Source organism: Panicum virgatum, chromosome 5N (genome assembly GCF_016808335.1).
Source record: "Panicum virgatum strain AP13 chromosome 5N, P.virgatum_v5, whole genome shotgun sequence".
Classification (NCBI taxonomy): Eukaryota; Viridiplantae; Streptophyta; class Magnoliopsida; order Poales; family Poaceae; genus Panicum; species Panicum virgatum.
The window spans coordinates 58,359,980-58,375,723 of NC_053149.1; the positions used below are offsets into that span (position 1 = coordinate 58,359,980).

Sequence of the window (15,744 nt, forward strand, 5' to 3'; positions counted from 1 at the left end):
CAGACAACGGACAACATTAAAACAGACAACGGGATGAGATTGCAGTTCATTTCATTTCCTATTTAACCAATGTGCTACTGAAGTTATGTATCCTATTAAATGCCCAAGGAAGTGATCAGATCAAATTGAGATTTCAATGATAGGGAGAAAGCATACAATTCAAATGGCAATCTGTTATCAGATTCTGAAAGATGTGGAATACACCAATTTTCATTTACCAACTTAATAGTTCCAAAATATATTGTTTACACAAGAATGACATCATTTATATCATCTACAGAATCAAAGGAGCAAAAGAATAAAATAAAATGATTGGAGTTGCTTACATAGTTTCTACACCATGAAAGAAGCCCTGCTGAACTTTGTTCTGTCTCCCAGTTCTAAAAACTGCAACAAAAATAGTAGTAATATTTAAAAGGATATTCAGATATGCTGGGAAATAGTGGGCAGCAACAATCTGAATAAGGATTAATAGCATCATGTGCATCAGGCAATGAATCACCAGCCTATCCATCGCTGCTTTTATTTCCCAACTCTAACCCTTCACTACCCCTCCCCCTCCCCCTGTTTAAAAAATGACATGCCCCAAGAAGACAGGTGCATCTAAGACATGAGACATTTGTGTGGACAAGATGATGATGTGGACACATTCGTACCGCCCTCCCCTATTTAAAAAATGACATGCCCCAAGAAGACAGGTGCATCTAAGACATGAGACATTTGTGTGGACAAGATGATGATGTGGACACATTCGGTACCGGAAATAGAGGAGCATGGTCTTTATGACATCTAACGTCGTATAGAGTTGCCATCAAAATTCTTCATAATGCGATTAAATAGGACGCATGGGGTGATCAAACCTGTGTATGTGCATGGTAGCAGAAATAGAATGTTCAAGCCTTGAAGAAAACAAAACAATAAAGTATCAAATACTAGGTCAAATGGGGTGGAGGCAGCCGTCCATGTAAATGGTACCAGTGTAGGGTCGAGATGGCGGACTAGAGGGGGGTGAATAGTCCTTTCTAAAACTAATTTCGCCGGCTAACCGAAACTTATGCGGAATTGAAACTATTTGCTTAGCCAAGACTTCACCCCTCTAACTATGACTCAAAGGCAAACGGGTTGAACGATCCGGTGACGTATTAGATGCTTTGCCTTGATCTTAACAGGGATTGATCCGGGAATCGGCTTTCGCTTATTCTTAGGCCTCTTTTCTGGTTAAAGTTTGGTTATCTATTACGCTCGTTAGGCCTAATTACGTGTTGCCTGTCGCTACTCGCCGGTGGGTTTTGACCGACAACACCTTCTCCATTGCAACCGGTCCATCAAGCCAAGTCTTGTCTTGATCTTCTCCACTTTGGTCACATAACTCCATGTCATGTCTCATATGCAATGAGTTCCTCCATCACACTATATGAGCATAGCATCAACCCTTAGACATTTCTCCTCCATGGCACATGTTGCTCATACTAGTGTCTTTGTGTGGACTAATCACCTGTGTATCTCAACATAAACACTTATTAGTCCACCTAAGTTGTCACTCAATTACCAAAACCAAACAAGGGCCTTTCAATCTCCCCCTTTTTGGTAATTGATGATAACTCTACAAAGATATGGAAATTAAGCATATTCCAAGCTAGCATTTCACACACGTGTAAATAGCTAACTTGGTTTGAATTTTATGTTTCTTATCCACCATTAAGATCACTTGTACAAGATTGGATAAGCACCATAAAAATTCGACTTGGTAGTGATAACTCCCCCTACATGTGTGCTCAAGAGATTTGGTTTTAAACTCACACACATGCATAAATATGAAATTTGTGAGATTGTTATCACTACTAAGTGATGCTAAGGTATATATGATAAACCTTTGAAGCGTGATACCAATTGGAGTTGCATCCTTGAAGTTCATTTCTTAGCATCAATGAGTAACTAGACATACATCAAAAACTCAAGATACCTCATGAGATCAATATTATTAGCAAGGCTCTTGATTCACATATAAAAATAACATGTCTAGCTACAATCTATGCATGCTAGTTATAAAATCATCAATCAAGTTCTATGAGTAGCATACATCACACACAAGCATTGCATATATAAATTTTAGAACTTATGCAAGTGCAAGCAAGCACATGAATATGAACATATCAAATGCAAACAACTAAGTTCATGAGCTTGCTCCCCTACTTGTGTGCTCCTCTTGTCCAAGAATATTGATCATTCTCAATATTGCTCCTCTTGATCCATGTCCATGCTCGCACTCTCATCTCATCTCCCCCTTTGTCATCCAAGGATAATTCATATCTTTGTTCATTCCTCTCCCCCTTTGTCATCAATGACCATAAAAAGGGCCGAAACCACATGAAATTTGCCATGTGAAGATCAATGGCTACCACTTGAAGTTGTACCTCTTGAACTTATAGGGTTACCACATGAATACCCCTTGTAGGCAATCATATGAAGTGCTTGTGGTTTCATACAAAGAGTTGGACTTGGGTAGATGGTTGAGTCTTGAATCTTCATTTTTGATGGACACTTTCAATTTGATTGGAATTGACACCACTTGTAACAACAACATGTGGAAGCATGAAGACCACCTTGAAATTCCACATGTAGGACACTAGTAGGACCCTTGACCTTGATACCTTGTAGTGGGGCTCCTCCCCCTATGTCAAAGTGTTTGTCAATCTACTTGAATCTTGAGCTCTTCTTGATGAGGGTAGCTTTCTTGATTTGAATTGATCACTTAAAGTTGAGGATCACTTGTGGAACCACCATTGTTGCACTAGATCTACTTGATTGAATACCACTTGTATGACCATGTATATCACTTGTAGAGATACAATGATATACCTTTTGTTGAATCTAGTATCACTTGTAAAATCATGATGGACTACTTTGTTGAATTTGACATTGATAATCAATTCTTGAACTAGATTGTTTCCATGAGCTTCTTTCTCTTTGACTTGATCTAGACTACTTGCCCAAATAATTCAACTCGGTTTGAACTAATGACAAGCTTTTTCACACCTCATTCTAAGGGTTATCTTGACAATGTTGAGTTAAACACTTGAAAGCTCATTTTCTAGATCAACTACTTGGGTTTACTAGCTCATGAACATGTCATATGTTACCACTAGATCATACCAAGCATAGAAGCAATAGTGGCATCATAAAATATTTAAAATTATTTTATTTTTCATGCATGATCGCTATATATGACTATATGCACTAATCATGTCTTTAGCATATTATGAATGCTATGTCAAGCAATTTCATCTTGCTATGTTGGAGTAGAGGATAGTCATTAGATTCCAATTTAGCTCTCCAACTAGCATCATGAAGTCCAATTATAATAGCTTGGTGAAGACAATGAATACCAATATGAAAACAATTCTTCACCCATATGAAATGAATACCACTTATCATCAAATGCACTATCTTGTTGTGGTTGGTTTGCTTCATCTCTTTGATCCTTGCTTGCATGAGAGAATACCATTTGAATATCACTTGAATTTTCATCAATCTCTCTACTTTGGGTGTTGCTTGCTTTTCTTGATCAGCCTATTTGATATCTTTAACTAAGCATCTCTAATGACTCTAGATCACCACTTCCATGTTGGCCTTCCAAGCACCTTGCTTGTCAATCCCACTCTTGGGCGGCTCGCCCCTCTCCAGAGAGAAGTGATCTCTCCAAGAACCATTCTTGACACTCACTTGAAATGAATTTAGTTGATTGATCAAACAATGGACTTGTCATGATGAGTAATTTTGGAGTCTGCTCTAAGTCCTTTTCTTTCTACTTGAGGTTGGTCTTGATTCTCAACTTGAGTACCAAAAGTGTGCCAAAAATACTTCTCAATCAAATGGCCTTGTACCCAATACTCGTCATGCTTCTAGATCATTTCAAAACCAAACCTAGGTTCCTCAACCACTTGTAAAGATGATTCCAACTTGAGGACCTTTAAATTTAAGTGACTCAAGATCAACCCAATATTTGTCACTTTTCTGGCAGATTTTGTACTTCTCAAAGAATACATCAAATATCTCCAAGTACAAGTTGAATTGCCACGAAATTTTGTGGAGATGTGTGACACTAAGTCATCTAGTCGCCATAAAAATTTGAGCTTCAATGCATTTCTAGATTGTTACCAGATTTCACATCTTCACTCATGGGTGTATGCTGAAAACTACTGCACATGCATTGACAAGATCCACTCCAAAACCAAAGTATTCCTCATCATATTCTCATGAAATTTGTACAGAAACTAGTACCATAAGTTTACGGCATGCATACCTAATTTCAAGCCAATCCAAACAGATTTGATCATCCAACTATGGCTATCTTCTCAGCTTACTCAGATTTTCAATAAAGGACAGATTTTGAGCAATTGAGCTATACTTCATCAAATTGAATCAAACTTGATGCTAACTTGTTTGAATACTATCACAAGACATATATCCATTCATATAACATACTAAATGTTATCTCATGATCATATCCATTCAAACTAACTTAATTTTGATTACTAAGCATTTAATCCATTCAAACATCTTATAGCAAACAACAAGAGCATATATATCCAATTCAAGCATCTCATATGCACCCAAATGAATATGATCAACTAGAGATATACCTTTATAGCTCATGATAAGTCTAGCTGCCAGGTTCCTCCTGAAAATAGCAAGAGCGGACGGTCCGCTTGCCTTGGGCGGACTGTCCGCTGTTTACATTCTGATTTGGACATACTAGAGTTTGTTTCTGAGCAGATTCAACTTATCTCAGGCGGACCGTCTGCGGTATACTTGCGGAACGTCCGCACCTGCATCACTTGCCATCCAATTACTCCGATGCACAGGCGTCGGACTGACCGAAGCCTACCGAACCGTCCGCGGATACTTGGCGGATCGTCCGCGCTTGCTTAGTGGACACATCATCGGTGTAACCGAAGCTTACCGGTGCATCTGGCGGACCGTCCGCGGTCCATGGGCAGACTGTCCGCGCTGCAATTTTCTGCTGATCAGAGCCTCTAGTGAAAAACTTCATGAATGGCGGACCGTTCGCCTCTTACACGCGGACCGTCCGCGCTACCAAATTTCAGACAGCCTAGAATTTTGCCAACTTTCACAATTTCAACATTGAATTGGGATTATTGCTCAAATAACATTCCAAAAATCTCAAAACTAGCATGAACACCATCCAAAGACTCATATGAGTGAGTAAGAACGAGAAATCAAAAATAAATCAAGTAAAATCAAGAAAACTCATAAATAGCCCATAAAAGCTTTGAAAAATCAGAAATTTGAAGCAAAGAGTGCACATAAGAACCAAATGTCATATGTACTATTTTTCAAGCCACATTTGAGAAGTAAATGACATTTAGCTCATTTTTCAATTTGCAAAATGATTTTTCATCCAAAAGCAAGGTTTAACACAAATAAGTTTGCAAACCATCAAATATTTCCAATGAATTTCTCACAACTAGAATAAGATACTTGTATGTTGTAGCACTTGGACTTCATTATTTTGACTTGGCATTGGGTTGTATATATGCAAAGAAAACTTCAATTTCTTGATTCAATCATAAGATCAAAAATATGAATTTTATTTGAATCAAGCCTCCAATGCCTTTGGTACCTACACATATTCATCCATGTTTTGATGGTACCCAAACTAGGTTGGGTCCTCTCAAGTTAGGAGCAACATACTTTGGCAATGCCTTAGTATGAATAGCGGGATGTTTTGTAATAGCAACAAATGAGTTACCATTACCATCCTTTCTAAGCATAATATTTGCATCAATTGAAATAGGCTTAGAATTATTACCTAAGGGACATGAATAAGCCATGTGTCCTCTTTCCCGGCTTAAGTAGCATCTTCTCTTTTGTTGAGCATTTTCTTCCTTGCTCATTTGATACTTCTCATTGCCTTAATTCTCATAGTTTGCTTGAGCCTTCTTCTCAAGCTTATTCGGGCAACCCGAAGCTAGGTGACCCAATATTGCACAACTATGGCACTTGATGTGAGCATGTGGATTCTTCTCTTGAATCTTGTTCTTGCTCAACATCTTGGCATCTTGAATATGTATTTGATGCCTTGCTCTTTTTCCACCCCTTCTCGTTCTCTTCTTTTTCATCTTCAAGTCATCAACTTGATTTTCATGGTTGATCTTGACTTGATCTTGGGGTGCCTTCTCTTGCTCAATTTGTGGATTTGGTTGAGGTCCTTGTTGTTTTACCAATTGCTTGGTTGGGCACATTGAGGTGAGGTGACCCCAAGTGCGGCACTTGAAGCATTTGACATGTTTAAGCTTCTTTTCTTCCTTCTTTAACTTGAGCTTTTCTTTGTTGGGGCAGTCATTTGCAAGATGTCCCATCTCATGGCATTGAAAGCACATGAAATGAGATAGCTTCATTTCTTCTTGCTTCTTCATCTTCCTATTATATTTATTCTTGCCCCATTTCTTGCCTTTGGCTTTGCTCTTGTTGGAACCAATGACACTCATGTCACCGAAGCTTCTTTGATTTTTTATTATGCTTTCAAGGGTGACTTTTGATTTTGTCCACCTCTCTATCTTGTTGCTCAATTACTTCACTTCATTTTTAAGTTCATTGTTCTCCTTCAAGAGTTTAGTCTCACAAGACATAGAAGTAGTACAAGCATCTAATTGTGAAGAACATGGCATAGATAATAAATCATCACATGAGGTGGATACATGCTTCTTGGCTACATCACAAGGGTTAGCAATATTTTGTAATTGATCTTTTGACCCATGTGATGAGCTCTCACTAGTTTTAATTCCTTTACTAGAAAATTTGTTAGTGAGTAAAGCATGGTCTAGTACCAAATTCTCAGGAGCAACACTAAGCTCCTCATGTGTCAATTTTAGCTCCTCATGTGAACAACTCATGACATAAAGTAGATGCTTTTGTTGTTCACATGTGTCTTTGAGAAATGAGTTTTCTTTTTCCAATTTGATTGTTTTGGCTAACACTTTCTCAAATAATTTGGTCATGCTATCATATCTATTCAAGAGCTCATCATATAAATTAAGATCAATCACATTACAATTTGATACATTTGTGTCACCTTGTGACATGAAGCAATGTGATGATGGAGATGGGCTTGAAGTAGAAATATCATCCATGCATGAACCAACTTGATCATCAAGTGTGCTTGGAGTAGGATCATCATTTGCAACACTTGAATCATCACCATCAATCGTGTCAAGTGAGCTTATTGTAGATTGATTATCATCATCATCACTTGACCATGAGGTGGAGCAATCTTCCACAACTACCATGTCGTGAATGTGCTCACCATCCTCATGCATTTCCTCCATGGCCTTAAAATCATCATGATCATCGGAGGCCGCCCCATATGTCTCATTGAGATAACTCCAAATCTCGTGGGCGGTTTTCATGTTCATGACCTCACAAAGAATGGAATCATGCAAAGATCTAAATAATATGTTAGTAGCTTGGATGTCTAGATCTAGGCATTTCTCTTATGTTTGAGTTAGATTTCTTTCATCTAACACATGAGAAAAACCTACATCTACCATCCACCACATTTGAGGGCAAATAAACTTAAAATAGTCCTTTCTAAAACTAATTTCGCCGGCTAACCGAAACTTATGCGGAATTAAAACTATTTGCTTAGCCAAGACTTCACCCCTCTAACTATGACTCTAAGGTATCTCCAAAAAGATCCTACACAAAACAAATAGAGTGCCAAGCTAGCAAGAGCTCTCCTAACAATTCTAATGCCAAGCCACACAAGTCTAAGCACTAGTACTTCAGAAACCGGGAAAACTCCTACACAATTCTTATGAGAAAAAATACAAAGTCAAACCTAAGCTCACTAGATGATCAAGGACAAGGATACACAATCCAAATCCAAGAGCTCAACTTGCTTAGCTACACAATCTAAGCAAGAGCAACTAATTAAGCTACACAAGCTAACTAGTTACACTAGGATCTCTACTTCTAGCTACACAAGGAAGAAGATATATATGAATGTAAATACAAGGCTTGTGATTTGGAGAATGAAAACTACCGAGAAGAGTAGACAAAATTGACACGATGATTTTTATCCCGAGGTTCACTTGGTTGCCACCAAGCTACTCCCCATTGAGACAAGCTCCAAGGTTGCCGCCGATCCTCTTGCTAGTTGTGACTCTCAAGTCACACTCCCCCACATGGAGTGCTCACACCGAGCTCTAGCACATGTCCGGCCGAACCACTTGTTACTCTTCACGTCTCGCAGACCGTCCGCAGGTCTATTTCTAACAAAAATGTACCTCGGTAAAACAGCCATAACTCTTGGCTCCGATGTCCAAATTTGGTGATCTTGAACTCTATGGAAAGCTTATTCAGAGGGCTACACAACCCAACTAAATATTTGATCCAATACATAATGGATCAAAGCAGTATTTCACTCCAAGAGCCAACCTAATCTCCGAAGAACACCGAAAAGTCTTTCTTGCTTCCCCAAGTTGATAAACATCAACTCCAACTCTTTCTCCTTTGCAAATGTGCCAACAACACCAAGTGAACAATACCATGTGCATGTGTGTTTGCATTTTCACAATCATTTTCAAAGGATTTTCACTTGATCTCACCACGCCACTCGATCCTAGCAACATCGCAATGTTAGATCGCTCAAGTGGCACTAGATGACCGATATGCAAACAAGTTTGCCCCTCTTGATAGTATAGCCATCTATCCTAAATCCGGTCATGTACTTCTCTACACAACCTTTGACCGGTGAAATGAAATGCCCTACAATTCATACCTTTGCCTTGTGCATTCCATTTCATCTTCCCAAATGTTGATGCCACACAAGCACCAAACTCCATCAAGCCTTTTGATCATCATCATGAGTCAACACTTGGCTTGATCTTCCTTGAATGATATGATCCACTCCATATCATCACATGACCTCTTTGGTCCATCGATCTTGACCTTGCTCGCTCTTCACCGTTGCCTCGGTCCATCGGCGCCAAATCTTGTCCAAGCTTCACCGCCTCGCGGTCCCTCGCTTCAAAGCCTTGACTTGCCCTTCTCCATTGCAACCGGTTCATCAAGCCAAGCCTTGTCTTGATCTTCTCCACTTTGGTCACATAACTCCATGTCATGTCTCATATGCAATGAGTTCCTCCATCACACTCTATGAGCATAGCATCAACCCTTAGTCATTTCTCCTCCATGGCATATGTTGCTCATACTAGTGTCTTTGTGTGGACTAATCACCTGTGTATCTCAACATAAACACTTATTAGTCCACCTAAGTTATCACTCAATTAGCAAAACCAAACAAGAGCCTTTCAACCAGCAATTGAACTTTCAAACCTTAAAGAAAACAAAATGATAAACTATTATACCTAGCATGCGCACTGATATCATTGAAATTGTCAATATAAGCAAACTAATAGCTATCATAGTTAAAATGAAAGTATTGTGCCCTCTATGGATGAAGGCTAGGACTATTTAGCAAATCGACTTGCTACGATTTAGATAAATTAAAATTGCACTACTGCAACCATAAGGCAACATAGCAAAACTATTGCAGAGGTGAGCATAGCATCAATGTAGCTAGATAAATACTGGGGTTGCAAGGGATAGAATTATGTTCAACAAATTATTTGAATTTTAACTTCAAATGATTGCCACCGGACACTAACATCAAATAAACACAATTGGACGAATCAAAATTCAGAACGAGATGTTGCTAGCCATTCAAAGCAAGGTGTTCCGAATGCACCGAAGATTCTAAGTTTACCCATAGAAATAATAAGCAACTACAGTAAGCCCACAACGCAAATTCCAACTCTACTCTTTTCCATCCAACTTCACCAAACTAGAATCATAAACTTAACAACACGAGGGACGACAAACACAAAAACCTGGAAAACAAAACCGCACCACCTCCATCGGAATGAAATCGTGGATGTATGTTATGGTAGCACGACACGACACAGAAATCCACAGTTGATTAGAAGATCCGAATCCTCTCCTAGAAATGGAGGGCGTGGCGACGATCAGTTGGGACTCGGGAGCCAAATCCTCCACTATACGAGTCTTGATCTGCGCAAAACGGAAGCGGAAGCACTCCTCGCCTCGACCTAGTGCTCTGCGAGAGCAGCGGAGTCCACCACCCACTCAAACGTAAACCCCACACAAAACCCCAGAGCAGCGGAGTCACAAATATTGAATCTGGCGCGGAGAGCTTGTCGGCCATAGCTCTGACGCCGCACAACGGAGATGCCAAAGCGAGGCGGGGCGGGGTGGAGGCGGGGCGAAGCGAAGCAAAGAAGCAGACGAACGCTGGCGTGGCCCGTGCCCCGTGCCCCGTGGGAGGGACGAGATCAGGCACTAGGGTTTAAGGCAAGCCGGTGGTTGGTCCGTGGGGCCTAATTTTTCACCTTTTCCATCTCCGGACCCAAACAATGATGAGTCTTGGGCGCGACGGGTTTAGAGCACAACCTGAGTTATCTTGTGGTCCAATCAATGTTATAACATCGGGCATTCGCCCGGCAACGAATATGCTTGCATTTCGAAAGTGGTAGATTTGTAAAAAGAAAATAAATGGACCGATTCCTGTTGACAACATCTATTTTTTTGTTTCGAAATATAGTGCTAACGTATACAGAGTCCTATATATATACTCCCTCCTTCCCCGTTTATAAGGCATGGTGGAACATGACACGGTCTTCTAAACAACACTTTGACCATTTATTTATCATATATTATATCACTTTTGATTATAAACTTATAATCATTGTAAAATATATTTGATTATGAATCCAATCATATGAAATTTGCATTATAAAAATAAAAATTTAATAGTCAAATTATTGGTCAAAGATGACAAGGTTTGAATCTTGATATACGTGTATGCCTTATAAACAGGGAAGGAGGGAGTATATATATATATATATATATATATATATATATATATATATATATATATATATATATATATATATATATATATATATATATATATGCAACGCTATTCCTGTTAGCACCTTAAGAGACTGAGCTAGCAAATTTTGAGATTCACAAGCTCACCACGGGTATCTAGCTGAGTAGCTATCGACGAGTACACACTTAATACTGAAAGAATAGTACATTAGTACGAGTTCCAGCTGGAGTACTCGTCGTCGCCGACGCCAGAACCGGCCCTAGATGAGTTCCCGCCGGAGTTTTTTTAGTAAGCAGGAGCACTACTATAACATTTAAGAAGGAAAGAAGTAAACGAGTCTTACGGTTGGTTTACTATTAGAGCAAGTATTATAAGGGGTGGGGAGCCGGCGAAATCCAATGGTAAAGAGAGAGAAAGCAGAAGAGAGAGGGAAGCGGGGAGCTCGCAAGTCGCTCACTAGAGCGGGTGCATACGCGCTCCTGCTGCTACTATTCATTGCACTCTCCGCTCTTCATTAAATGTCCAGCTCCTATTCGCAGCACTTTCCACTCTACATTCGGCCACTACTCGTTGCAGCCGGCATCTGGTGTAACTATTAGTCTTGCTCAAATCAGACACATTCAATCTTTGATACTCCTACACACTACGGAAACGAAACAGACACGAGAGCACAAGAGAACGCTGGCACAGCAGCAAACTGAAAGTAAAAGCTAAAGCTTCATGGGGAACCGAGCGCACTCAAATGACTCAATCTCTGGGGACTGGGTATTGCACGCTGCTTTCAGTTTGCACGCAGTACTCGTGCCTGAAGATCCTCTGCTCCGGCGGCTGCGACGCCAGGACGTGCCACGACAAATGCTTCAGCCAGCTAAAGGGCAACGGACTGTGTATCGATAAGGCGTGCCAGTGCTCGTACTTCTGCAAGCCGCCGCCTCTTGATAGCCGGGCGGGCAGCCGGGATGACGTCGAGATTGGTATCTCATCCAAGTATCGGAGCTAGATGAACCGATTGCATGCGCTGCTGCTTACAGCTTATTGAATTTGATATGTGCACTTGTGCTACCCGTTTATGCGTATCAGTATGGCAACACGAGGGTTTGTTTTCAGAGTAGGGACGCACCCCTATTTCTGACAGACTTCCGCATGGCCACTGCCAGACCGCAGGATTTCTATTCTGATGAAGAGTTGACGCGGACGCAAACGCCACGAACGATCCAACGAGGGATTCGCTGCGGCTCGGCGATGGAGAACGGAACAAGCAGCAGGACGTTGGTGAGCAGCCGCGCGCGCCACCCATGGCCGAGGGTTAACCCAAGACTAATCTGTAATGGTGGATCTAGCAACGGGCGAACACCAGCCCGCGGCGCCGTCCTCCCGTCCCGTGTGCTGCGGTGCTGCCTCACCAAGCCATTGGCCATTGCCGAACGACTGCCAGTGACCAATGGCACTCCAGTCCCTCACAGTATCCCCGGTTGACGTGCCAGTGATGCCGCGTGAGTGTCTCCACGCCGCGCTCTCAGCGGGTGAGCACTGAGCAGCCTCTGAAGTAGTGGAAGAGGAGTGGTTGCCCCAGCCCACACCGTTGATGCTGGATCTAGCAACGGGAAGGAAGACGGTAGCGAAATCACCGCTCGGCGCTACCGTTTACGCCGGCGCCGTCTCGAAGCCGAAATACTATTGAGTATTGACACATGTCTTCGGTACAGCCTAGAGATGTGGTATTATTATACGGCAGTACTCATTCTGGTGGGGTGCCTGAAGAACCCAGAGATTCAAGTTGGAGCGATTTCCATATGGTCAGTACTTATTAGTGCCACTTTGTTTCAGCTCGTTTTGAGTTCTTGTGGCATCTGCCTGTGCATTTCTCTGAGAACCGTTGGCACTATGGCAGGCCTGTGTGCCCTGTGAACCATGATGGTTCAATATCTTTTTTTTTTTTGTCACAGCATGAACTATCAGCTTTGGACACTGATGGTTGCTCTTGGGTTCAATGCTGCAGTAAGGTAATGCCCCAAAATTGCTTCTGCTTTTCGTCACCTTTCTTGTATTTCTGAAGAGAGTGTTCTCACCTGTTGGCGGTACTGACCACTGACACACGTAGCTCTCCGCTCTCTCTTTCTGTGATCGTTCCTCGTCAGTGTTCGCGTCTCTAACGAGCTTGGCGCCAACCACCCGAAGGCGGCCAAGTTCTCAGTGGTCGTTGCCACGACCACATCTTCCGCCATCGGGTTGGTCTTCACGGCGGTTGCTCTGGCGGCGAGGAAGCAGATGCCTCGGCTCTTCACCGGCGACGGCTCGGTCGTCAAGGAGACCGCCAAGCTTGGGTACCTCCTGGCCGCCACCACATTCCTCAACAGCATCCAGCCCGTGCTGTCAGGTACTAGAACCTGCATCGTGCACTGACATTTTTTTTATTTTCAATGAAAACACCGACGCACGCAGTTGTTTCTTTTCATTCATGCTCTGTCGTTGATGGTCGTAGGGGTTGCGATCGGTGACGGGTGGCAGTCCTTGGTCGTTTTCGTCAACATCGGCTGCTACTACCTCGTCGGCCTGCCCTCGCGACCGTGTTTGGCTTCAAGCTGAAGCTCAATGCAACAGTAAGACAAGCCCGGAAGATCTAGAGCTCCTGTTTGGTGATCTTTCTCGAAGGCAATTCATTGATTTTCTATGTTGTTGCAGGGGATTTGGGTGGGGGTGTTGATTGGAACGGTGTTATAGACCGCGATTAACCAAATGGCAGAAAGAAGTATAGTACCAGCTCGTATCTCTTTTTAATTTTTAATTTTTTTTTTTGCTCCTGATCCATTGGAACATTGGCTCGGGCTAAGCTAGCAGAAGAGAGAATACGGGTGTGGGGAGGAAACGTTGAGCTGCCACGGACTCAAGAACCAAGATCAAGCAAAAACATTGCTGCACCTGTTTGACAGAAAACTAACTATTTGTTGCAGAATAAAAACAACAATTGCTACCAGTTTCAGTCATCGGAATCATCCTGGGTGTGAGGTGTATAGTATTAGTGTATAGTACTACTACCTGGTAGTAATAGAATTTGACGTTGTGACAAACCAGATCGAGTAAGCAGATACGATCTTTAATTGTAAGAAAACAAGGACAAAAACAAATTCATATGAATGATCATGTTCTCAGACATCAGCTGATTACAAAACAGTACAAAAACAAATTCATACGAACGATCGTGTTCTCTGACATCAGCTGGTTACGAAACAGTATGCACGGAATTGAGCCCTGATGGGCATGCATCGCACAAATCTAGCCAGACGGCTCTTCAGATCGAGACGAGTTGATGCGAAAGTTGCGACGGCCGGCCATACAGAACGTTGCATCTGACAATCTGAAGTTGTGAGCCCATTGCACGGAAGTTGTGAAGCTCAGATTTTGTTGGGCAGCTTGTCTCCCTTGATCAGGGGGTTGGCGCGGGCGATGGTGACGCGGCCGGCGCCCTTGAAGTCGAACGCGCAGCCGTGCTCCTCCGCGTACCTGTGCCTCCCGCAGAAGGTCTTCCCGCAGCGGCACACGAACCCCGTCAGCCCCACCTTCTTGCAGCACGCCGCGCAGCGGCTCGGCTGCGCCTTCCTCGCCGCCTCGGGCGCGGCGGCGGAGGACGACGACGACGAAGCGGCGGCTTCAGCGACGACGCCTTCAGCAAGTGCGAGAAAGACGCTAGCGGCGGGCGCCGCCGGCGGCGGCGGTTCGCGCGACGGGTCCGGATGCCGTGGCGGCGGCGGAGGCGCCTGAGCCGCTGCCGCCGACGACGCTGTGGCGCTTCTTGTAGCAGAGGGAGCACAGGTCGTGGGAGGCCGGGCTGCCGAAGTAGCCGCAGCCGGCGGCGCACAGCTTCGCTGCGGGGGCGGCGCTCTTCTGCGGCTGGAACGACGGCATCGTGCGCTCTGAGGGGAGAGGACGGGACGCGATCGTGATCAGGGGGTGCCGGCGTCGTAGGATTCAGGCGGTGGACTCGGGCGTGCGGATGATCTTGGCGTGAAGTCGTGGGGAGAGTGCGGGCGGGGACAAGGGGTATATATCGATGGGACGACGGACGATACCGACCACGATGGGGTCGTTCTCGTTCCGACTTGGAGTCCGGCTCGTCGCTGAGTCGGGAGTCGGGATTCGGAAGTCGGAACACCGGCCCCGAGTCCGGGTCTGTGCATCGACCATCAAGAAGGAAAACGCGATTCTTCCCCGTCCTCACTTTACTACTGCAAGGCCTCCCATGGCCAAGCCTCGCTTCGTTAGAGAAATTCGACGCCGATGAAGCATCTCCATCCAATTCCTTGCGCCACCAGCTCCCTTGGGTAGCCACGGGTCCATTTGAGCTGTTCCTGAGCTAAATCTGTCACCGGAGCCCCGAGTTCTCGGTCATCTCATTCATCAGCCCACCGCCGCGCAGAAAGGGGCAAGCCGCCGGTGAGCCATGCCTTTCTGGGGTTCTAGGTCATCACTAGTTGATTTGTGGGGTTCAGTAGCACATGTGGGTGGTGTAGAAGCCTCCTGCCGGTCTGTTCCGCTCCCCGGGTGGCCGGAACGCATGTGCCGCCACGTTCCCGGGTTGCGGCCATGGACGCAGCCGTGGAGCTGAGTGCTCCGGCCTTTCAGGGACCCGGCCAGGGTGTGCAGCGTGATCAGTGGGTCGTGAAGGAGCTGTGGGTGTTGCATGTCGTCGTTAGGAGGGTCTGTAGCTCCGAGTCGTCGCGACCAGAGCTTTGGCTGATTGCCAGCGATGGTGTGCGTAGCGCTAAAGTGGCGCGGCGATGGTGTGCGTAGCGCCAGGGAGGTTCTAGCGT

General features: G+C 43.8%; 1 protein-coding gene across 1 annotated transcript; it reads right to left on the bottom strand.

The window, feature by feature from the left end:
- Nucleotides 1-14,049: 14,049 nt before the first annotated feature.
- Nucleotides 14,050-15,329, bottom strand: LOC120674990 (zinc finger A20 and AN1 domain-containing stress-associated protein 5-like). Its single transcript, XM_039956079.1, has 2 exons — nucleotides 14,692-15,329; nucleotides 14,050-14,582 (listed from the first exon to the last, which is right to left on the bottom strand). The coding sequence occupies exons 1-2, from the start codon at nucleotides 14,837-14,839 to the stop codon at nucleotides 14,329-14,331; spliced, it is 402 nt and encodes a 133-aa protein (XP_039812013.1). The 5' UTR covers nucleotides 14,840-15,329; the 3' UTR covers nucleotides 14,050-14,328.
- Nucleotides 15,330-15,744: the final 415 nt, after the last annotated feature.